The 22,609-nt window shown below is 35.6% G+C and overlaps 1 protein-coding gene across 1 annotated transcript in view; it reads left to right on the top strand.

The window, feature by feature from the left end:
• The window catches only part of DSG4 (desmoglein 4), a 43,182-nt gene that overhangs the window by 6,919 nt on the left and 13,654 nt on the right, over positions 1-22,609 (top strand). Inside the window, exons 2-10 of the mRNA XM_044682894.1 lie at positions 101-136; positions 6,701-6,856; positions 7,243-7,387; positions 14,135-14,301; positions 14,630-14,764; positions 16,338-16,523; positions 18,920-19,191; positions 20,022-20,161; positions 21,716-21,956. Coding sequence (XP_044538829.1) covers positions 101-136; positions 6,701-6,856; positions 7,243-7,387; positions 14,135-14,301; positions 14,630-14,764; positions 16,338-16,523; positions 18,920-19,191; positions 20,022-20,161; positions 21,716-21,956 — 1,478 coding nt within the window. The remainder of the gene's footprint in view (positions 1-100; positions 137-6,700; positions 6,857-7,242; positions 7,388-14,134; positions 14,302-14,629; positions 14,765-16,337; positions 16,524-18,919; positions 19,192-20,021; positions 20,162-21,715; positions 21,957-22,609) is intronic.

The raw sequence follows: 22,609 nt of genomic DNA, 5'->3' as shown, positions 1-22,609 counted from the left end.
ATCATTCACTAAATATCTGTTGAATGAATATTGCCAGTATTTATGATTTACAGCCTTTTCGATGCCCAAGTTTATATTAACCATATGTGTTCAATTGCAGGTCATGGTGGAGGTTAACAGTGAATTCATCGTAGAGGTAATGTATAATAAAATGATTCGATTAAACTTTTTTAAAGTTTATATATAGAGAGTAATGATTCATTATTCAGGTCAGACTGCTATCACCCTCAACATAATAGGACACAATCAGGAAACAACCTCTGGGAGTGATTATAAAGTTAACATTAAATCCATACTCTGAATGTCTTGGAGTCAATCTACCAGGGAAGAGAGCCCAGAACTTACTGACTTTTACCTCTCATACAATTTTAAGATTAGTTATTTAGCTTCTAAGTCAAGAGTTATGATTAGAAATAGCAAGTTCACTGGTAAGGGAAAAGATTGCTAGAGATAGGCACACTGATATCATAGAAAAGTCACAGTGAAGGGGCAGCTAGGTGGCTCAGTGGATAGAACCCCAGGCCTGGAGCCTTAGAAAGTCCTGGCTTTAAATCTGGCTTCAGATACTTCCTAGCTGTGTGACCCTGGGCAAGTCACTTAACCCACATTGCCTAGCTACTACTCTTCTGCCTTAGAATCAATACTGGTTCTAAGAGGAAAGGTAAGGGGTTTTTTTTAAATGTATCAGTGAAATACATCTCTTGATAGAGAAGTAATGAACTCAGGATATAGAATAAATTTATATTTTTAGACAAATCCAATATGAAAATTTGTTTTATTTAAATGTGCATATTTGTAGCAAGGGCTTTATTTTTCCCTTCCTGTCTTCAATAGAAGTGGGAACGGAAAGACCAAAGAAAGTTTGGGATAGGAAAGAAGAGAAAAGAAAAAAGACAAGGAAAGGAAAGGAAAGGAAAGGAAAGGAAAGGAAAGGAAAGGAAAGGAAAGGAAAGGAAAGGAAAGGAAAGGAAAGGAAAGGAAAGGAAAGGAAAGGAAAGGAAAGGAAAGGAAAGGAAAGGAAAGGAAAGGAAAGGAAAGGAAAGGAAAGGAAAGGAAAGGAAAGGAAAGGAAAGGAAAGGAAAGGAAAGGAAAGGAAAGGAAAGGAAAGGAAAGGAAAGGAAAGGAAAGGAAAGGAAAGGAAAGGAAAGGAAAGGAAAGGAAAGGAAAGGAAAGGAAAGGAAAGGAAAGGAAAGGAAAGGAAAGGAAAGGAAAGGAAAGGAAAGGAAAGGAAAGGAAAGGAAAGGAAAGGAAAGGAAAGGAAAGGAAAGGAAAGGAAAGGAAAGGAAAGGAAAGGAAAGGAAAGGAAAGGAAAGGAAAGGAAAGGAAAGGAAAGGAAAGGAAAGGAAAGGAAAGGAAAGGAAAGGAAAGGAAAGGAAAGGAAAGGAAAGGAAAGGAAAGGAAAGGAAAGGAAAGGAAAGGAAAGGAAAGGAAAGGAAAGGAAAGGAAAGGAAAGGAAAGGAAAGGAAAGGAAAGGAAAGGAAAGGAAAGGAAAGGAAAGGAAAGGAAAGGAAAGGAAAGGAAAGGAAAGGAAAGGAAAGGAAAGGAAAGGAAAGGAAAGGAAAGGAAAGGAAAGGAAAGGAAAGGAAAGGAAAGGAAAGGAAAGGAAAGGAAAGGAAAGGAAAGGAAAGGAAAGGAAAGGAAAGGAAAGGAAAGGAAAGGAAAGGAAAGGAAAGGAAAGGAAAGGAAAGGAAAGGAAAGGAAAGGAAAGGAAAGGAAAGGAAAGGAAAGGAAAGGAAAGGAAAGGAAAGGAAAGGAAAGGAAAGGAAAGGAAAGGAAAGGAAAGGAAAGGAAAGGAAAGGAAAGGAAAGGAAAGGAAAGGAAAGGAAAGGAAAGGAAAGGAAAGGAAAGGAAAGGAAAGGAAAGGAAAGGAAAGGAAAGGAAAGGAAAGGAAAGGAAAGGAAAGGAAAGGAAAGGAAAGGAAAGGAAAGGAAAGGAAAGGAAAGGAAAGGAAAGGAAAGGAAAGGAAAGGAAAGGAAAGGAAAGGAAAGGAAAGGAAAGGAAAGGAAAGGAAAGGAAAGGAAAGGAAAGGAAAGGAAAGGAAAGGAAAGGAAAGGAAAGGAAAGGAAAGGAAAGGAAAGGAAAGGAAAGGAAAGGAAAGGAAAGGAAAGGAAAGGAAAGGAAAGGAAAGGAAAGGAAAGGAAAGGAAAGGAAAGGAAAGGAAAGGAAAGGAAAGGAAAGGAAAGGAAAGGAAAGGAAAGGAAAGGAAAGGAAAGGAAAGGAAAGGAAAGGAAAGGAAAGGAAAGGAAAGGAAAGGAAAGGAAAGGAAAGGAAAGGAAAGGAAAGGAAAGGAAAGGAAAGGAAAGGAAAGGAAAGGAAAGGAAAGGAAAGGAAAGGAAAGGAAAGGAAAGGAAAGGAAAGGAAAGGAAAGGAAAGGAAAGGAAAGGAAAGGAAAGGAAAGGAAAGGAAAGGAAAGGAAAGGAAAGGAAAGGAAAGGAAAGGAAAGGAAAGGAAAGGAAAGGAAAGGAAAGGAAAGGAAAGGAAAGGAAAGGAAAGGAAAGGAAAGGAAAGGAAAGGAAAGGAAAGGAAAGGAAAGGAAAGGAAAGGAAAGGAAAGGAAAGGAAAGGAAAGGAAAGGAAAGGAAAGGAAAGGAAAGGAAAGGAAAGGAAAGGAAAGGAAAGGAAAGGAAAGGAAAGGAAAGGAAAGGAAAGGAAAGGAAAGGAAAGGAAAGGAAAGGAAAGGAAAGGAAAGGAAAGGAAAGGAAAGGAAAGGAAAGGAAAGGAAAGGAAAGGAAAGGAAAGGAAAGGAAAGGAAAGGAAAGGAAAGGAAAGGAAAGGAAAGGAAAGGAAAGGAAAGGAAAGGAAAGGAAAGGAAAGGAAAGGAAAGGAAAGGAAAGGAAAGGAAAGGAAAGGAAAGGAAAGGAAAGGAAAGGAAAGGAAAGGAAAGGAAAGGAAAGGAAAGGAAAGGAAAGGAAAGGAAAGGAAAGGAAAGGAAAGGAAAGGAAAGGAAAGGAAAGGAAAGGAAAGGAAAGGAAAGGAAAGGAAAGGAAAGGAAAGGAAAGGAAAGGAAAGGAAAGGAAAGGAAAGGAAAGGAAAGGAAAGGAAAGGAAAGGAAAGGAAAGGAAAGGAAAGGAAAGGAAAGGAAAGGAAAGGAAAGGAAAGGAAAGGAAAGGAAAGGAAAGGAAAGGAAAGGAAAGGAAAGGAAAGGAAAGGAAAGGAAAGGAAAGGAAAGGAAAGGAAAGGAAAGGAAAGGAAAGGAAAGGAAAGGAAAGGAAAGGAAAGGAAAGGAAAGGAAAGGAAAGGAAAGGAAAGGAAAGGAAAGGAAAGGAAAGGAAAGGAAAGGAAAGGAAAGGAAAGGAAAGGAAAGGAAAGGAAAGGAAAGGAAAGGAAAGGAAAGGAAAGGAAAGGAAAGGAAAGGAAAGGAAAGGAAAGGAAAGGAAAGGAAAGGAAAGGAAAGGAAAGGAAAGGAAAGGAAAGGAAAGGAAAGGAAAGGAAAGGAAAGGAAAGGAAAGGAAAGGAAAGGAAAGGAAAGGAAAGGAAAGGAAAGGAAAGGAAAGGAAAGGAAAGGAAAGGAAAGGAAAGGAAAGGAAAGGAAAGGAAAGGAAAGGAAAGGAAAGGAAAGGAAAGGAAAGGAAAGGAAAGGAAAGGAAAGGAAAGGAAAGGAAAGGAAAGGAAAGGAAAGGAAAGGAAAGGAAAGGAAAGGAAAGGAAAGGAAAGGAAAGGAAAGGAAAGGAAAGGAAAGGAAAGGAAAGGAAAGGAAAGGAAAGGAAAGGAAAGGAAAGGAAAGGAAAGGAAAGGAAAGGAAAGGAAAGGAAAGGAAAGGAAAGGAAAGGAAAGGAAAGGAAAGGAAAGGAAAGGAAAGGAAAGGAAAGGAAAGGAAAGGAAAGGAAAGGAAAGGAAAGGAAAGGAAAGGAAAGGAAAGGAAAGGAAAGGAAAGGAAAGGAAAGGAAAGGAAAGGAAAGGAAAGGAAAGGAAAGGAAAGGAAAGGAAAGGAAAGGAAAGGAAAGGAAAGGAAAGGAAAGGAAAGGAAAGGAAAGGAAAGGAAAGGAAAGGAAAGGAAAGGAAAGGAAAGGAAAGGAAAGGAAAGGAAAGGAAAGGAAAGGAAAGGAAAGGAAAGGAAAGGAAAGGAAAGGAAAGGAAAGGAAAGGAAAGGAAAGGAAAGGAAAGGAAAGGAAAGGAAAGGAAAGGAAAGGAAAGGAAAGGAAAGGAAAGGAAAGGAAAGGAAAGGAAAGGAAAGGAAAGGAAAGGAAAGGAAAGGAAAGGAAAGGAAAGGAAAGGAAAGGAAAGGAAAGGAAAGGAAAGGAAAGGAAAGGAAAGGAAAGGAAAGGAAAGGAAAGGAAAGGAAAGGAAAGGAAAGGAAAGGAAAGGAAAGGAAAGGAAAGGAAAGGAAAGGAAAGGAAAGGAAAGGAAAGGAAAGGAAAGGAAAGGAAAGGAAAGGAAAGGAAAGGAAAGGAAAGGAAAGGAAAGGAAAGGAAAGGAAAGGAAAGGAAAGGAAAGGAAAGGAAAGGAAAGGAAAGGAAAGGAAAGGAAAGGAAAGGAAAGGAAAGGAAAGGAAAGGAAAGGAAAGGAAAGGAAAGGAAAGGAAAGGAAAGGAAAGGAAAGGAAAGGAAAGGAAAGGAAAGGAAAGGAAAGGAAAGGAAAGGAAAGGAAAGGAAAGGAAAGGAAAGGAAAGGAAAGGAAAGGAAAGGAAAGGAAAGGAAAGGAAAGGAAAGGAAAGGAAAGGAAAGGAAAGGAAAGGAAAGGAAAGGAAAGGAAAGGAAAGGAAAGGAAAGGAAAGGAAAGGAAAGGAAAGGAAAGGAAAGGAAAGGAAAGGAAAGGAAAGGAAAGGAAAGGAAAGGAAAGGAAAGGAAAGGAAAGGAAAGGAAAGGAAAGGAAAGGAAAGGAAAGGAAAGGAAAGGAAAGGAAAGGAAAGGAAAGGAAAGGAAAGGAAAGGAAAGGAAAGGAAAGGAAAGGAAAGGAAAGGAAAGGAAAGGAAAGGAAAGGAAAGGAAAGGAAAGGAAAGGAAAGGAAAGGAAAGGAAAGGAAAGGAAAGGAAAGGAAAGGAAAGGAAAGGAAAGGAAAGGAAAGGAAAGGAAAGGAAAGGAAAGGAAAGGAAAGGAAAGGAAAGGAAAGGAAAGGAAAGGAAAGGAAAGGAAAGGAAAGGAAAGGAAAGGAAAGGAAAGGAAAGGAAAGGAAAGGAAAGGAAAGGAAAGGAAAGGAAAGGAAAGGAAAGGAAAGGAAAGGAAAGGAAAGGAAAGGAAAGGAAAGGAAAGGAAAGGAAAGGAAAGGAAAGGAAAGGAAAGGAAAGGAAAGGAAAGGAAAGGAAAGGAAAGGAAAGGAAAGGAAAGGAAAGGAAAGGAAAGGAAAGGAAAGGAAAGGAAAGGAAAGGAAAGGAAAGGAAAGGAAAGGAAAGGAAAGGAAAGGAAAGGAAAGGAAAGGAAAGGAAAGGAAAGGAAAGGAAAGGAAAGGAAAGGAAAGGAAAGGAAAGGAAAGGAAAGGAAAGGAAAGGAAAGGAAAGGAAAGGAAAGGAAAGGAAAGGAAAGGAAAGGAAAGGAAAGGAAAGGAAAGGAAAGGAAAGGAAAGGAAAGGAAAGGAAAGGAAAGGAAAGGAAAGGAAAGGAAAGGAAAGGAAAGGAAAGGAAAGGAAAGGAAAGGAAAGGAAAGGAAAGGAAAGGAAAGGAAAGGAAAGGAAAGGAAAGGAAAGGAAAGGAAAGGAAAGGAAAGGAAAGGAAAGGAAAGGAAAGGAAAGGAAAGGAAAGGAAAGGAAAGGAAAGGAAAGGAAAGGAAAGGAAAGGAAAGGAAAGGAAAGGAAAGGAAAGGAAAGGAAAGGAAAGGAAAGGAAAGGAAAGGAAAGGAAAGGAAAGGAAAGGAAAGGAAAGGAAAGGAAAGGAAAGGAAAGGAAAGGAAAGGAAAGGAAAGGAAAGGAAAGGAAAGGAAAGGAAAGGAAAGGAAAGGAAAGGAAAGGAAAGGAAAGGAAAGGAAAGGAAAGGAAAGGAAAGGAAAGGAAAGGAAAGGAAAGGAAAGGAAAGGAAAGGAAAGGAAAGGAAAGGAAAGGAAAGGAAAGGAAAGGAAAGGANGGAAGGGAAGAGGGACATTAAATGATATCCAGAGCTAGAAGGACCTTTTTTTTTTTTTTTTTTTTTTTTATCCTGGGACTCCATTCAAGGAGCATAGGGCCACAACCAATAGGCAATGGGACACATAGTCGCTCAGGGTCACCCAGCTGGGAAGTGTCTGAGCCCGGACTTGAACCTAGGACCTTTTCGTCTCTAGGCCTGGCTCTCAATCCACTGAGCTACCCAGATGCCCCGATATATTCCATTTTTAAAAGGAAGCATTTAAAAGGAACAGCATTGATTTGTTTTCTCATACTCTGTGAGGACATGCAGAACAAAATCAGAAAATGGGGTAATTATTTAGATAACTCAGTGAAGAAAAGGGGGAAAAAAACTTTGCCTCTCTTTTCTGAATATACTAGAAAAATATCAGCTTTTCATTCCTCTGAGGTTTCCTTAATCTCTAGACAAAATGATCATTTCAAAACAATAAATTCAATGGAAAGAGAGTTTTAGTCAAAATGATATATTTGAAATTTTTCTGTCCCGCTGAGTTTTGCACAACCACAGCTTGTCTCATCTAGTATTTCTTCTGAAAGATTCAAGTTGTAAAGTTTTTTGAAATTCCTGAGACTTTTAGAAAGATGGAATGCTTGGAAGGAAGCATGTCTTAATTTATGGTGATATATATGTTCTGCCAGAAATCAGAAACATAGTTCCTTCCTTACAGATACGATCAGATTGTGAAGCTAACCAGAAGATTACATATCGTATCTCTGGGGCAGGGATTGACCGACCACCTTTTGGAGTCTTTACTATCAATCCCAGAACTGGAGAAATTAATATAACATCAGTTGTTGATCGAGAAATGACCCCAATGTTCTTGGTAAGTCAAATCTTTGCTTTGATTTATTTTTTTTTCAACTTTCCTCATTGGAGATTTCCCCAAATCCATAAAATCATAACTGTACCAAAACAAAAGTTCCTTTTCTACAACATATTTCAGACATATTTTCTAAAGGCCAATTTGGAGTAATGGAGTTTCACTCAGAAATTGAATGAATAATCATCAGCAGAGGAAAGAGTGAAAATACATATGAACATACAATGGGGACTTTCTATTCTTTTTAAATATTTTTATTTTCCAGCTACATTCATTCATTTATTCAGACATTCATTCATTCAACAGTCTACATGCAAAACACTAAGCTAGGTGTTTCGTTCATTTTATTTTCTCATGTGAAGAATTACCTTCTACTGCTTTTTACTTAGATTTATTGCCGTGCCCTGAATTCCCGAGGTGAAGATTTAGAAAGACCACTTGAGCTTAGAGTTAAAGTTATGGATGTAAATGATAATCCTCCAGTATTCACACAAAATGTATATACTGCCAATATTGAAGAACACTGTGCTACAAGTAAGTATAATAATACTTTTTTTCCCTGCTTGGTATACTATGCCTTTCATATATATTATTCTAGCCAGAAGCTGTAAAAGTTTCTATTCCTTTCATTTTAAAGGTCAAGATATAAGTGGCATAAAGCTGAAAGAGAGAAAGCTTAGTTATGGAAGAAAATACCATTTCAAATGCACAAATGAGACAAATAAACAGAGTGCAAAAATAATAAATAAATGCTCCTAGTGTCTGCTGTGTCCCTAAGCTGAAAAGGGATTCCTGTGTAAGGTTTTGTAAGGTGCATAGCATGATTTTTAAAGATGTCCGTAGAGATTTGTTCTAGATAACCAGTCAGTGAACAGGATTATGGTTGTGAACATTAAGAGCTCTACGAAGGCAGCTAAGTAGCTCAGTGAATAGAGCACCACAGCTAGAGCCAGAAGGACTTCAGTTCAAATATGGCCTCAGTCATTTCCTACATGTGTGATCTTGGGCAAGTCACTTAACCCCAAATGCTTAGCCCTTACTGCTCTTTTGCCTTGGAATAAATACTTAATAATAATTCCAAGATGGACGGTAAAGGTTTGGGTTTTTTTATTTTTAAAAAAGGAATTCTTTAAAAGTTTGCAATTAAGAGATCAAATTCAGAAAGCACAACTCTGTAAAGAACACCTATAGAATTTTGATCAATTTATGAAAATCAACTCAGACATTAAAAGTGAAGCAAATATTCTACATGACCTCTACTTCCTTCTTTCTTGGTTTTTTCCCTCTTTCTTCAAAGATCCATGATTTCATTATGTGGCTATTTTCTTTATCCAAGTAGATTATAATCTCCTACCTATATTAAGCACAATTTTTTTTAGTTCCTACAGTCAAGAAGACCTGTTAGCCTACTCTCTGGTGAGAAGTTTCTCTGAACTTGGCAATCACTGGGTTCATTCTCAAAATCTTTCCAGGCTATTTGTGATGGGACTTGTGTTCTATTGTCACAGCCTTCAAGAACCTAGCATCCATTCATGTCATAAATAGGTTATCATAATAGGCCTTTCATGGTGGTTCATGACATTCAAAATAGGATATATTTTCACATTTTCTTTATATACCTCCTATTCCTAACTGGCTTATTTTCAAACTTTATGCGTCAGGGAAGACAACAGTGAGAAATAGGTAGAGTACTAGATTCTAAAGTAAGACAATCTCTGTCTGAATCTTATCCCTCTTACTAGCTATTTCACCAGGGGATATTCTGTTATTCCCCCTCTGAACTTTAGATTTTTTATATTTAAAATAGAAGTTATAAAATCTTCAAAACATCTTTCTCATTGTGACTCAGAAGAAGAAATGAAATAGGTAAAATGCTCTGAAAAAATTTAAATTGACACTCCTTCCATGTTTATTTTATTCTTCCTTCTTCCAGGCCCCTTCTCTTTCTTTTCTCCTCTATCGTCCTTCACATGACCCAGGATCCTCCCAAAGCAGACTGAAAAGAAAAGAAAAATAGGAAGGAGACTCAGAAGCAAAGAGATGGGATGGAAGGTTCAGCAAGAGGGAGGAAAGAGGAGGGAAAAAGAAATGAGAGGCTTAGAAATTAATGAAACTGAAGAAGTGTAGGAAAAAAGAGAGTCACAAGAGGACAAAAGTGAGAGAATACATGTAAGGGGCATTGACTAGAGCACTAAGTCATAGGCTTCCATTAAATTATATGATAAGTAAGGCTATGCATGTGCATCTTCACTTTCATCATACAGTTAAAATAGGGAGGGAAGAAATGATACCTGATAGGAAACAAAACAATGTAAGGAGATCTCTTGCTTCTCTGCCAGTAAAGGAAAGGGAGTTAAAACTCAAAAATCACATCATTTGAGGATCTTCTTAGCTACATTTGTCAAATTTCACTTTTGTTATTAATGGCTCTTCTCTGTTCCATCTTCAGGACCATTGCTTATGAGGGCAGTTGGGCAATTTTCCTGGTAATCCATGGGGAAGCACTTTTTGATGGGGATGATGATGATGATGATGATTATGTTAACTAACATTTATACAGGACTTTCAAGTTTATAGAGCAATTTACATACATTTATTCAGGGATGTGTGGGAGCCAGTTCATGTGGGTTCCCCAGAGCTATTGTTAAATTTTCAATTTGAGCATTTACAACTGAGAAATTGGCAAAGGTACAAATCAGGGCTTGACTTATTATTTTATTGATTGTTCAGATTTAAGAAAGTAATGGAGAAAATTTGAATAATGCAGATTAAACTTGGAAAGGTTTTTGCATGCTATTTATTACACATTTGCACACATCACTATAAAATCTCATCTGAGCCTCACAACAACACTATGAGGCAAGTGCTGTGGGTATTACTATCCTCACCCTATGGAAGATGAAAGTGAGGCCTATTGAGATGAAAGGTCTTATCCATGGGAAGGGAGAAGGGGATAAGCATTTATATGGCACCTACTATGTATGTGTCAGGCACTATACTAAGTACTTTTTTTCAATTATTATCTTATTTGATCATCACAATGACCCTTTGAGGTATGGCTATTATTATCTTCATTTTATAGTTAAGGAAATGGAACAAACATGGGTTCAGTGACTTGGTCAGGGTCACATAGTAAGTGTCTGAGGCAGGTTTTGAACTGGTCTATCTAACTATAAGTCCAGTGCTCTATCTACTGTGCCACTGACTGCCATGTTCACATAGGTTAGGAAAAGCAATGTGCTTTAATGGATAGAGTAATTATCAAAGGAAGGATTTGAACTCATAATTTCCTGGTTCCAAATTAGAAATCCTTTCCATTTCTCATCCTGAATCAGAAGCCAAAAGGACTGGTTCTATATGTGGCTTTGTCCTAAGTTCTACGTGATCCCAGAATGGCATTTCACCCCAGAACTCTGTGTTACAGGTCTATTCTGAAAATCAATTCAATTCATTAGGCCTTTAGTAAATGACTACCATGTTTATGAGAAAATAAAAAACATCAGTTGAACTTGATGTCCCTTTAGGTAGTGTGAAAAGCACTGGCTTGAAATCAGAAGCCTGGGATTGTGTCCTAGTCCTAACACTAGCTTTGATTGAGCCAGTCAATGACTTCTGTGAGACTCAGTTTCTTTGTATGGAAAGCAGGGATACTCTTCCTTCAAATGTCAAATTCAGAGCATATTTAATGAGGAAAAGTGTTACACAAAATGAAAAGTGCTTTATAAAGTTAAGCTATTTTATTGCATTCTATTAGGTATAATTAACACATTATAATAATCTAAAATGGAACATAAGTGCATAAGAGATGTTTGCACAAGGCAATGTGACACTTAAGAAATGGGAGATACCACTTATGGCCGAGAAGGGCTTTTTTTTGAGGAAGGAGCATTTGAGTTGTACCTTGAAAGAAGGGTAGGTTTTCCATAAGCAAATATGGTGAGAGTGAGCAATCCTGACAAATGGAGTAGCAGTGTGAACAAAAGCATGGAGGTGGAGATTAAGTAATATGTGTTCCTGAAATGGTGAATGATTGAGTTTGACTGGAATTCCAGTTATCTAAAGGGTAGAAATGTGAAGGTAAGATGTAAACCGTAGTTTATGGCAAGATAATGAAGATCTCTGAATGTCAAGATAAGGAGCCTGGACTTTGTTAATTAGTTAATTAATAAACTTATCGAGACCCTACTGTGTGCCAAGTAATTATGCTAAATGCTGGAGAAACAAAGAAAGATAAAAGATGGCCTTTGGCCTCAAAGAACTCATAGTCTAATGGAGGAGATGTTTGTTTTAAATACTTTTATTTTCAAATTTTAATTTGTTAATGTTTTATCTGTATTTTATTTTAATAACAAATTTTCACATAAGTTTCTGAAGTTATATGATTCATGTTGTCTCCCTCCCTTTTTCTTTACCCCTTCCTAGAGTTGACAAGCAATTTAATTTGGGTTATATATGTATTATCACACAAAATATATTTCCATATTATTCATTTTTGTATATAACATCTCTATACAAAAAATTATATACAGAATAAATTAGAAATAATCAATTGAGGGAAGGCATTAGCATTAATGAGGATCCAGAAAGGTTTTCTGTAGTAGGTGAGATCTTAGTTTTGTTTGGTATAAAAAGAGAACCAAGGGAAGAACAGAAGAGAAAATGGCATGATAAAAGTCAAATTACATAATCAGAGATGTCTAAGCTAGGGTTTCAGTGTGGAAAGAATGGAGGTGCGTATATATTTTGACAATTTACTATAATAATTCAGGTAGCAGATAATGATAACCCAGAGTAGAGTAGTAGCAATAGGAATGGAAAAGAAGGGATGAATGTGTGAGCTATTACAGAAATAAAATAAATAGCATTTGGTAATTGATTGGATGTGAAAGGTGAGAAGGAAGGAGAAAGATGATAATGGAGTTTTAAACATCATTAACTAGGAAAGGGGTAGAAAGGGATCAGATTTTAGAAATCAGGCAGCAAAGTGAGTTTGTGGGAAAAGATGGTGAGTTTAAATGCCTGGGACATTGTGATGGGAAAGTTCAGTATGCAATAGGAAACAAGAGAGGTTAGGGCTAGAGATTGAAATTTAGAAGTGTTATTTGAAACCACTGGAGTATATAAGATTCCCAAGGGAATTATTGCCAAGAGAATAGTAAGAAGGAAGAGAGTGTCAGTTCAACTATGCTAAGTGCTAGAAAAGAAACAAAATTTAGATAGCAGGTTCCCTCACTGAATTTACTATCTAACAAAAGTATATGACTCAGACACAATTACCTTAGTACAAAAAAACTACATAGTACAATGTAAAACAAAACATTTGGTGAGATACAAAGGGAAAAGGCCATTACCGACTGATAGAATCAAGGGAAGGTGTGTAGAGGAGATGGGATTTGATGTTCTTGGCATTTGATCAACCATGTCAATTGGAGCTATGTCAAAACAGATAAGAACTGAGAAAATGCCATTTGCCTTGGTAAAACTCTAAGGAAAGTAGTTTTAATAGCAGTGGATATAGAAGTCAAAGTGCTGAAGATGAAGAAGCACGTCAGCAATAAGGAGACTATATCACTCAGTAAAAAACATTTTTTCAAAAATTTTGTCAAAGAATAGAGAGAGATGGTATGGTACCTAGAGAATGTGGTAGGGTCAAGGGAACAATTCTTAGCCTATTATAAATCTAATTCTGTTTGTAGAGAGAAAGGAAGGGATCCTATGCCTGATACTAATTTTTTTAATGAATCCTATGAAGTTGCTACATGTATTCAGATTTACAGTATTTGAAGTTTATAATTATAGAAAATATGGAAATTGTTTCTATCCAAGGGAAATTTGCAACACAAATTCAAATAATGAAACCACTTTACAGTATTCATTATTCATACTAATCAGGATCTAGATGTAGTTGAGGTATAATTGTTGAAGCAAATTTGCAGAGAAAATAGAAGGGTTTAGGACTAAAGATACCTTTAGCTTAGGATGTTACTTTTTGGAAAAATAGGAGAAACCATTTTTTCCTCTAAAATGGAAGGTAGTTAAAGACAAGAGAAGTTTTAAGATATGACTGAAAAAGCTAATATCAGATGGCCAATCACATCAGTAATGTAGAAGGTAAGAATAATTTCTGAGAATGTGGAGCAAAGCAGGTAGAACTGGAAGCAGACTTGAAAAGAATGGGTAATGTTTAAAATATACATTGATAAATTTAAAAGAGTGCTGACATATGTATAAAATATTACCAAAAACCAGTGAGGGTCCAGTTGAAATTAAATAGCATGAATTTGTATAGAATATCATTGGTATGGTTTTGTGATTTTTCTCCAATCATTTTGGCAGACCCAGGACCAGAAATGGTGAATATTAGGGCTTATAGGGTATAAATTAGTTCAGGGGCCAATAATCAGTAGGAATATAACCCAAAAGTCATAGGGGTACATTGTGTGGAGATTTTGGAAAACATTTGACTGTCAGATGTTTGCAAATATTTGCAAAAAAATAGGCAGAACTGCGGAAATGGAGACTATCCAGAAACAACCTTATAGAGAATCTATAGGTAAAACTTCAACTTAGACTAAAATTCTTTCTTGACTGTGGTGAATGACCATCAACAAATGTATCTTGTTTGATATAGTTCTCAAGAAATTTTGCATAATTTTGATATATACATGGGAAATATCAGGTGGGGAAGAGCCTTTAAATAACTATTTTGCTCCGACTTTTTTGTGATGTTATTTTGTGCTTGTCATGTCCAAGTTGAAGGGAGATTCCCTATAGTTGATGGCTGTTCTCCAAAGTATTCTTCTTTATAAATGATGTTGTGCTGATTGTTCCTAGCAATAAATCATTGCAGAGCCTTTTGAATGAGATACATAATCACTCAAGCAGTTTGTTGTGATTACACAGGAAAAAAGCAAGTGCTTGAAAAAATGCCTATTATCTAGAAGTTGTAAAGATAAACTATAGAGCTTATCAAGTAATATATAAAATTAGATTAAAACAATTCCATCATTGGTTCCTTCACTGAGGGCAAGGGTAATATAACCAAAAGGGTATTGAGTGATGGCATCAAAATATTTGTAAATAATTATTTTACAATTAGTACCTTCTCCTGGCCTTATTACTTGCATTTATAGAAGTCATGTTCCACTCAATTTGAGAAAGAATTTCTAAGAGAATTTTATTGTGATAAATAAAATAGAAGATAATTGATGTCTCTGTGAATTCTTTGCATGAATCTAATAGAGCCTTTACATTTTTCAACCATTTTCTTTTCATTCCTAGACACGTTGGTGATGAAGTTAAGTGCTACTGATGCAGATGAAGAAAATCATTTGAATTCTAAAATTGCTTACAAGATAATATCTCAGGAACCTGCAGGTTCACCACTTTTTATTCTGAACAGATATACTGGAGAAATCCGCACAATGACAAATTATATCGACAGAGAGGTAAAGCTGCCTACAAATAACTACATAAATCTCTCTCTCTCTCTCACACACACACACACACACACACACACACACACACACACACACAATAACCACATGCATGCACACTACCATACACATACACACTTCGATTTTGAAAAGTCCAATGATGATCCAGGGCAGATGAGGAAAAAAAAAAAACCTTAAGTAATACTTTTGAATGAATATCTTAAAAGTTCACATTCTTTTTCCTTATGCAACCTATCCTAGATCAATGAGAGGAAAAATAAAAGAATTGATCAATCTTTACTTACAATATGACCCAACCCATGTTTTCGTTTTCATTTAGGAACATAGCACTTATAATCTCCTCGTGAAGGGCTCTGATCGAGATGGAGCTGCAGATGGGCTGTCTTCAGAGTGTGAATGTAGAATCAAAATTATAGATGTCAATGATAATTTCCCAACCCTAGAAGAAACTTCAGTAAGTTTTGCTCTTGAATATATACTATCAACCTCAAGTAGAAATTAAATGTGCTTTGTAGTCATCTCTGAGTATGGCTCTGATGATAGGAGTTTGTGAACTTTTAATTTTTCTGAATATTCCTTAGAATTTTTTGTAACATGCTAATATGTCATCTTCATTAATTCATCCTACCAATAATTATTGAATGCCTATTATGTTCCAGACTTCATGTAAAACACTAGTATAGAGATTCACTTAAATAACTCAATGTGAGATGTGACTGTAAAATAAAGAGGTTATATCCACAAGCCACACATGAAATTAATTTCTATATTTTGCAGTCATCAACTGAACAAAAAAATTACTTTTCTTAAAGTCACTTATAAAAACTTACCTAACCTCTTTTATTTTATATCACAGTAAAATGATTTTAGAAGACCTGAATTCAAAACACAGCTACAACATTTAAGAACTGCATGATGATAAGCAAAGCAGAGTTATGACTAGGAGAGGCTAAGAGGCACTCTGCTCTTATTTGACATTGAAGTGTAGAAGATGCAAAAATTTCCAATAATAATTTTAGATTGAACAACTTGAAACAACACATTCCCATATTTCTATCATCTACACTCCAATAGAATAGAATCAACTAGGGGGCAGCTGGGTAGCTCAGTGGATTGAGAACCAGGCCTAGAGACGGGAGGTCCTAGGTTCAAATCTGGCCTCAGACACTTCCTAGCTGTGTGACCCTGGGCAAGTCACTTGACCCCCATTGCCTACCCTTACCACTCTTCTGCCTTGAAGCCAATACATAGTATTGACTCCAAGACAGAAGGTAAGGGTTTAAAAAAAAAAAAAAAAAAAAAAAAAAAAAAAAAAAAAGAATAGAATCAACTAGTAAACAAGAATAATTTATTAAAATAGGAAACTACCAGATGTCATGTTTAATAATACCTACCTGAGAACCTCTAAATTAATAAATTGCCATGAACCATAGATTTGCTTTAAGGCAAGAGTTCTTAACCTTGTTAAGACACCTTAAAAAGCTCTATTGATAGCTTTCAAGAGGTTCATCACTTTGGACAGGAAAAAATTGCCTCTTTACTTCTATATAATTGGTTCCCTCTGTAATTCTATGTACTTTATTTTATACTCTTAAAAACACTATTCTAAGAAGAGCTCCACTAGACTGACAAAAAAAGCCATTATATTTTTTAAAGTTCTGAATTCTTATTGAAGGGTAGGTTTCAGCCAGTTTGCTGTGGTTGCCAAAATTGCTAGTTTAAGCCCAAAGGAAAAGTCATTTAACATTCATAAACTTCAGATTATTCATCAATAAAATGGCCATAATAGCATTTTCACAATCTGCATCAGAGGTATTCTGAAGAATAAACTTTGTAAAACAAAATAGTCTTCAAGTTGTCTACTATCTGGGCTTGATTTGAGGAAAGTGTTTCATGAATCTTATATGCATTAACATGTTTATATATGTAAATCTTTTATGTAAATGATAATTATTATGTTATATAAAAAGTGTCCTTTTTTTAAAATATTTTAGTTTACGGTAATGCTGTTATTTCTGTCATTTCAGTATTCAGCAAGTATTGAAGAAAATTGTTTAAGTTCAGAATTAATACGATTTCAAGCAATTGATCGTGATGAAGAAAACACAGACAATTGGTTGGCAGACTTTTTCTTTGTCTCTGGAAATGATGAAAATCAGTTTGAAATACATACGGACCCAAGAACTAATGAAGGAGTCTTGAAAGTTCGTAAGGTAGGTTATGAGTGCCACTATATTTTGTTGGGAAGGGTTTTTTAAATATTATTATTACATTCTACTGAATTATCTCTTTTGTTCTCTTAACACTATGCTTTCAATATCAGTAATCAAAAGAAAAAGAAAAAAAACTCTTCTTCCCCTCCCCAGATTCCATTTTCAATGAATTGTTCCTTGGCACCAACTCCTAGCAAAAAAGTCACATTCTCCTGTTTCAATATCAAATGAAACACTCCCTTGCAAACTAACTATTCAGTCAATCAACCCAAATGTTTATTGGGAGTTTAATATGTGGAAGGCCTTTTTTTTTGGTGTCTTTTGGGGGATATAAAAAAGCCTAATAAATTTCCCTGCCATCAAAGAACTTAATGTCTAATTAGGAAGAAAAGCAAATGGCATGAAAAAATAGTTAATAATGAGAGTTAAATGGAATACAATAGATGTTACAAGATGTTAATATTTAACATTTAAAATGAATGTTATAGTCAATAGTCAAATGGATAACTATAGCCAATAAAAGATACAGATTCAAAGAGGTTTGGAATGGTATGGGAAGACTTAATGATGGGAGATGATAAGAGATGTGTTGAGTATTGAAGGATGTATAGGATTTGGACAGTCAGAAATAAGAAATGTCAGGAGAGGAAGTAGGGAACAAAATGAGCAAAAGGTACTGAATGAAGGAAAGGAGACTGAAATGTAGATATCAATCATATCATGAAGGTCCTTGAATGCCAAAACAGGGAACAGTAGCTAAGAAAGTTCTCTATTCTTTTTCTTTCTGTGTGTATCTCTGTCTCTGTCTGTCTGTCTGTCTGTCTCTCTCTCTCTCTCTCTCTCTCTCTGCCTTTCAAACCAGAGTTCGAAAACTAAGTTGGGAAAGCAGACAATATAAACAAAAAGGAAGGAAATTTTTTTCTCAATCTACAGCCATGTATTATTATAAACCATTTACAGACTAAATTTGTGACTGAAATGAAAATTAATTTCCAAGTTGTGATTTGAATATTTTTAGTAAATGTTAAATGTTAAAAATATCTTAGTAAGTTAAGGGGTGCCATTCTGTGAAATTTGTTGTAAGGAAAAATAGGGATAAAACTTTGTGAAAGTTATATGGAATCAGCAATTAATTCTTTTATCATTCTTTTCTTGGAGAGTGGATGAATTTATTGTTTTAGAGCAATGAAGGAAGGATATTTCAATGACAAAAAAGGAGTTGATGCTAGTTTAAAAGTATAATCAATAAAGTGTTCCAGAGTAGAAAAAAGTTGGTTTGCATTTTAAATATTTTTCATTTTAAATATTTCTGTTGCTTAAGAATGAATTATTAACTCTTCTCTTGCCAACAAAAAGAGAAAAGCTTGTTCACCAAACTTTTTAGATGAACTAGAAGTAAATTCACCTAAAAGAAATTGGAATAGAGCATGGATTTGTAAGCTGTTAAGAACTCTAAAAGTAAATAAGCCTGGCAATAAATTGGTATTGTATAATAAAAACTTGTACTAAATTTTTTAAAGTTTTTTTTTCTATTTGTATCCTCAATGTTTAGCATTATGCTTTGCATATAGGAAGCATTTTTGGTTCATTCAATTTAGAGGCAATGGGAATCTGTCGGAGGAATTTAAGAAGAGAGATGACATGATTAAAGTGATTTCTTTAAGCATAGTAGTCTGACAGTAACACAAAGGGTGATTTTGAAAGTCATTTTTGTTAGATAATTTTAAGTATTCTGAGATTAGGAAATGTTAATAAAATATTGGCATTTAAAAGCATGAAAATGATAAGTATGAAGGTCTTAGTCTTTGTAGTCCATTCAGCACAAGAATAATGCATTACTTCCTATCTCGTGGTCTCACCTCTCCTATAAATGTACATATCTGCATACACCATTCATCTGTTTCTACTTTTGCTGATTTAATATCATGGTCACCAGCAATCCTAAGAAGGGAATCCTGAGAATATTGGCGTCATTAAAGATCTTTTACAGTTTGGAAGAGGAGTAGTAAAGTTTTTTCATTGTTTGCTCCTAACTCTGCCCAAGTAATAGGTTTAAATATGACCCAATGAATTGTTTTCCTCAGTCTTTCTAAACTTAGACTTCTCATTTAGCAGTCTATGGTCCTTTTGTTCATGGGTCTTTGAGAAAATTCTTATTTCTATTAAAATAATTATATATCAAATATTATTGACATCCTCAAACAATGCTATTTTTACTCCAGATCAGAATCAAACAATCACAACATTTATGTGTTCAAAAGAAACCTAATAATCTTATTTATGAATGAGGAATAGATAAACAATGGAATTAAGGAATTAGATTGCTGACCTTGTTACACAATTAGTGGTAGATCTGAGACCATCTGTAATCAGATTCTCACATTTTATCATTTCAGATGCTGGATTATGAACAGATGCCCATTATAAAACTCAGTATTGGTGTTAAAAACAAAGCTGAATTTCATCCTTCTGTGGCCTCTCACTACCGGATCAAGGCAACTCCTGTTAGGATACAAGTTATTAATGTCAGAGAAGGATCAATATTTAATCCTAACTCCAAGACTTTCAAAGTACAAGAAGGCTTAAGAGGAGAAGCCTTACTAAATTATGTCCTTGGAAAATATACAGCCACTGACCTGGATACTGGGACTGCATCCACAAATGTCAGGTACAACCAACTTTTAGCCCATTGTTTAGTGTGATAGATCATCACTGGATCACTCATTTGTTTATACCAGATTTGAACTCAAGAAAAAGACTGCGTCTGAGGTTCACTGAACCATCTATCTTCCCTTTATCTATTAATAGCTCCCTCTATCCTTTGTCACTTCCCTCACTCTCCCTTCTACTTAGGAATGTCCTTTTTTTACTATCAGTCGATCAATGAATCTATCAATTAATATTGTTAAATATTTAGTCTGTGCCATACACTGTACAGAACATTGTAAATACACAAAAAGACTAAAAAAACATGTCTCTTCCCTAAAGGCCTCCCATTCTAAGGGAAAACAACATGCCAATAACCTGTTACATACAAAATATGTCCAGAATAGAAAGGGGAAATATTAGCACTTAGGGGGATCTGGAAACGTCTCCTGAAAAATGTAGGATTTGAACCAAATCTTGAAGGAAGCCAGGGAAACTTTTGATTTCTGTTTCCAATATTTGTTAGCTGGATGATCAAGGAAAAATCACTTAAATTCTCTGAGCATCAGTTTCTTTCTTCATAAAATAATGACAGTTGATTTCTATTACACTTCCTTCATAGGGTTCTTATAAAGATCAAAGTAGAAAATATACCCAAAGAACTTTACAAATCCTAAGGCACCATGTGCAATTACAAGCATTTTATTGAAACACAGTTTTTGCATCTATTCTCAAAGAGTGCTTAATCAACCTGCTAATCCTTCATTACATTTTAGCACACTATTGTTTGTTGAAATTTAAAATGACTAATACCATAGCATAATATTAAACTATTTTAAAAATCTAAAACAGATATATCATGGGACATGATCCAGCCAGTTGGTTAAAGGTTGACTCAAGGACAGGAGAAATACAATTTTCCAGGGACTTTGATCCAAAATCAAAGTATATTATTGATGGGATATACACAGCTGAAATGCTGGCTGTTGAAGGTAAGAAAATTGTTTCCAATTTGCTTTAATAGACATTTCCTTTTGTAACTAAATACAAATGCTGGTATTGGAACTAATGGCCATTTCTTTCCTACTTAGTAAGTTTTGACTATACAATTGAATGAAATTAAAATTGTATAGTTTCTCTAAGAAAATCTCATGTGGACGGTGTCTCTAAACCTTAAGGGTCAAGCAGAAATAGCTAAGAATCAATGTGGTATCAAGGTCCATAATGAATTTAAAGTATAAGTATCAAAGATGATGAACTATTTATTATTAAAGTGCTTCAATACAAACCTATATGTTATTGTTACCCTATGGATGAGTTTCGTTTGTGATATGGTATATTAAGATCTCCACTAACAATTGAAATCCTACTCATCACTTAAGGTACAATTCAGATTCTGTCTCTTCCAAGGAGAACAGTCCTTCCCTCTTCAGACAAAAATAACCCCAGAACCTAGTATAGTAGGCACTTAATAAGTGTTTGAATAATTAAACTGCTTTAAACTAGAAGTAGCAATTTTCTCATATCTCATTACATGATTGCACTCCTTTCTGTTTATAGTTATTTTTCTGAGTTCACTCTTTTCCTTTCCATTTATAAATTCCATGAAGGAACGAAGACTAATTATCTCACACACAAAAGGCACTTAATAAAGGCTTCTTGATCTGAACTGAAAACCATAAAGAATGCATCAAACAATAGTTAAGTATAAGCTATAAGGCAACTTTTTTTAAGCCCTTGCCTTCTACCTTAGAATCTATATTATGCATCTGTTCAAAGTAGAAGAGCAATTGAATAGGCAATGGGAATTAAGTGATTTGCCCACAGTCCCACAGTCAGGAAGTGTCTGAAGCTAGATTAGAACATGGGACCTCCAGACCTGACTCTCTCTCTCCACAGTTACCTAGCTGCCTCCTTCAAAACAACTTTTAAAACTCTAAGATACAAATTGACACTTTTATTATTACTCCTTAACTACTGTTTCCAAAGGTAGTACATTCTAAAATTCTCCGATTTGTACTCGGACCCCAATAAAACATTGCCTTGTTAACTCATTCTACTTAAAATCAGAAGTTTTCTCCAGTAACCCTGTCAGTCCCTCAACCTCTGGTTAGTTCAGCATCAGACTACCTTTAGCTACTTATCACAGGAAAGGTGATTTCTTCTAATAACTAAGGAGTGAAGAAAAAAAAATTCTTAAGTAAACTTGGTCTATATATGTCCTTAGAGTTCTGAAAACATAAAAGATGTCTCATTGCATATTGAGACAGTAGCAGTGAGGAAAAGAATTTATCCAAATTCTAAATAATCTCATGCTTTGCTTTTGGAAATAATTAGCCATCAGTCATATGGTCGCTTATATCTCTATTGCAGGATTGTAACCTTTAGCCTCAATCATTCCTTACTGAAAGATTCAGTGGGTTCTCTATCACCTCTGAGAAGCTGCTCACTGCACTTCTGAATCTTGTAATAACATCAAGCTAAGGCAAAAAGGAGTTGGTATTGGGTGTTGCTTATCAGAAGTATCTGTGACTGTCTTCTTTCAGATGCCATTGGGAAAACTGCAACAGGGACAATATGTGTCGAAGTTCCTGATTTCGACGATTTCTGCCCCATCATTTTTTCTGACAGTAGACACATCTGCTTAACCTCCCCGTCGGTCATGATCTCAACCAGGGAAAATTCCTTCGGCTCACCCTTTACATTTTGTATTGCGGATCAGCCTCCCGGGACAGCTGATGTATGGGATATTAGATCAAAAAATGGTGAGCATAATGCAAGCTTGATGTCTTTTTTAAATGCAAAAAGTAGGCACTCCTTTCTCAATTATTTGATTCATCCCAGAGAGTTATATGAAGTAACAAATATTGCACATAATTAGAATATTTAAGGAGAAGTTTGGGGACATTCCTTGATTTGAAGTAGAAGAATAAATTATTTCTCAAGAAGAAGTAAGAGCAATTGTTGCTGCAGAACTTTAGAGTATTTGTATATTAACTCTCCTCTGACTTTTCTTGTCTTCGTTGGAATTGTGTGTTTGTGTGTGCATGTGCGTGTGTGTATGTGTAGTTGTTCAGTCATGTCCAACTTTGGATCCCATTTTGGGGTATTGTTGGCAAAGATTCTGAAGTGGTTTGACATTTCCTCCTCCAGCTTATTTTGTAAATGAGGAGGCTAAGGCAAAAAGAGTTAAAGTGACTTGCCCAGGGTCACACAGGTACTAAGTTTCTGAAGCCAAATTTGACCTCAGGAAGACAAGTCTTCCAATATTCTATCCATTGTCCTGCCTACCTGATTACACACACACACACACACACACACACACACAGAGTAGGGTCTCCATATCATCAGGATACATTTGAAAACCTACAATGGATAGCTGAAACCACAGATCTAAGGGAATACCTGCTGACCCATATATATATATATATATATATATA

Source organism: Gracilinanus agilis, chromosome 1 (genome assembly GCF_016433145.1).
Source record: "Gracilinanus agilis isolate LMUSP501 chromosome 1, AgileGrace, whole genome shotgun sequence".
Lineage (NCBI taxonomy): Eukaryota > Metazoa > Chordata > Mammalia > Didelphimorphia > Didelphidae > Gracilinanus > Gracilinanus agilis.
Note: the sequence above shows the minus strand (reverse complement) of the source record. Positions and strands in the feature narration are given on the sequence as shown.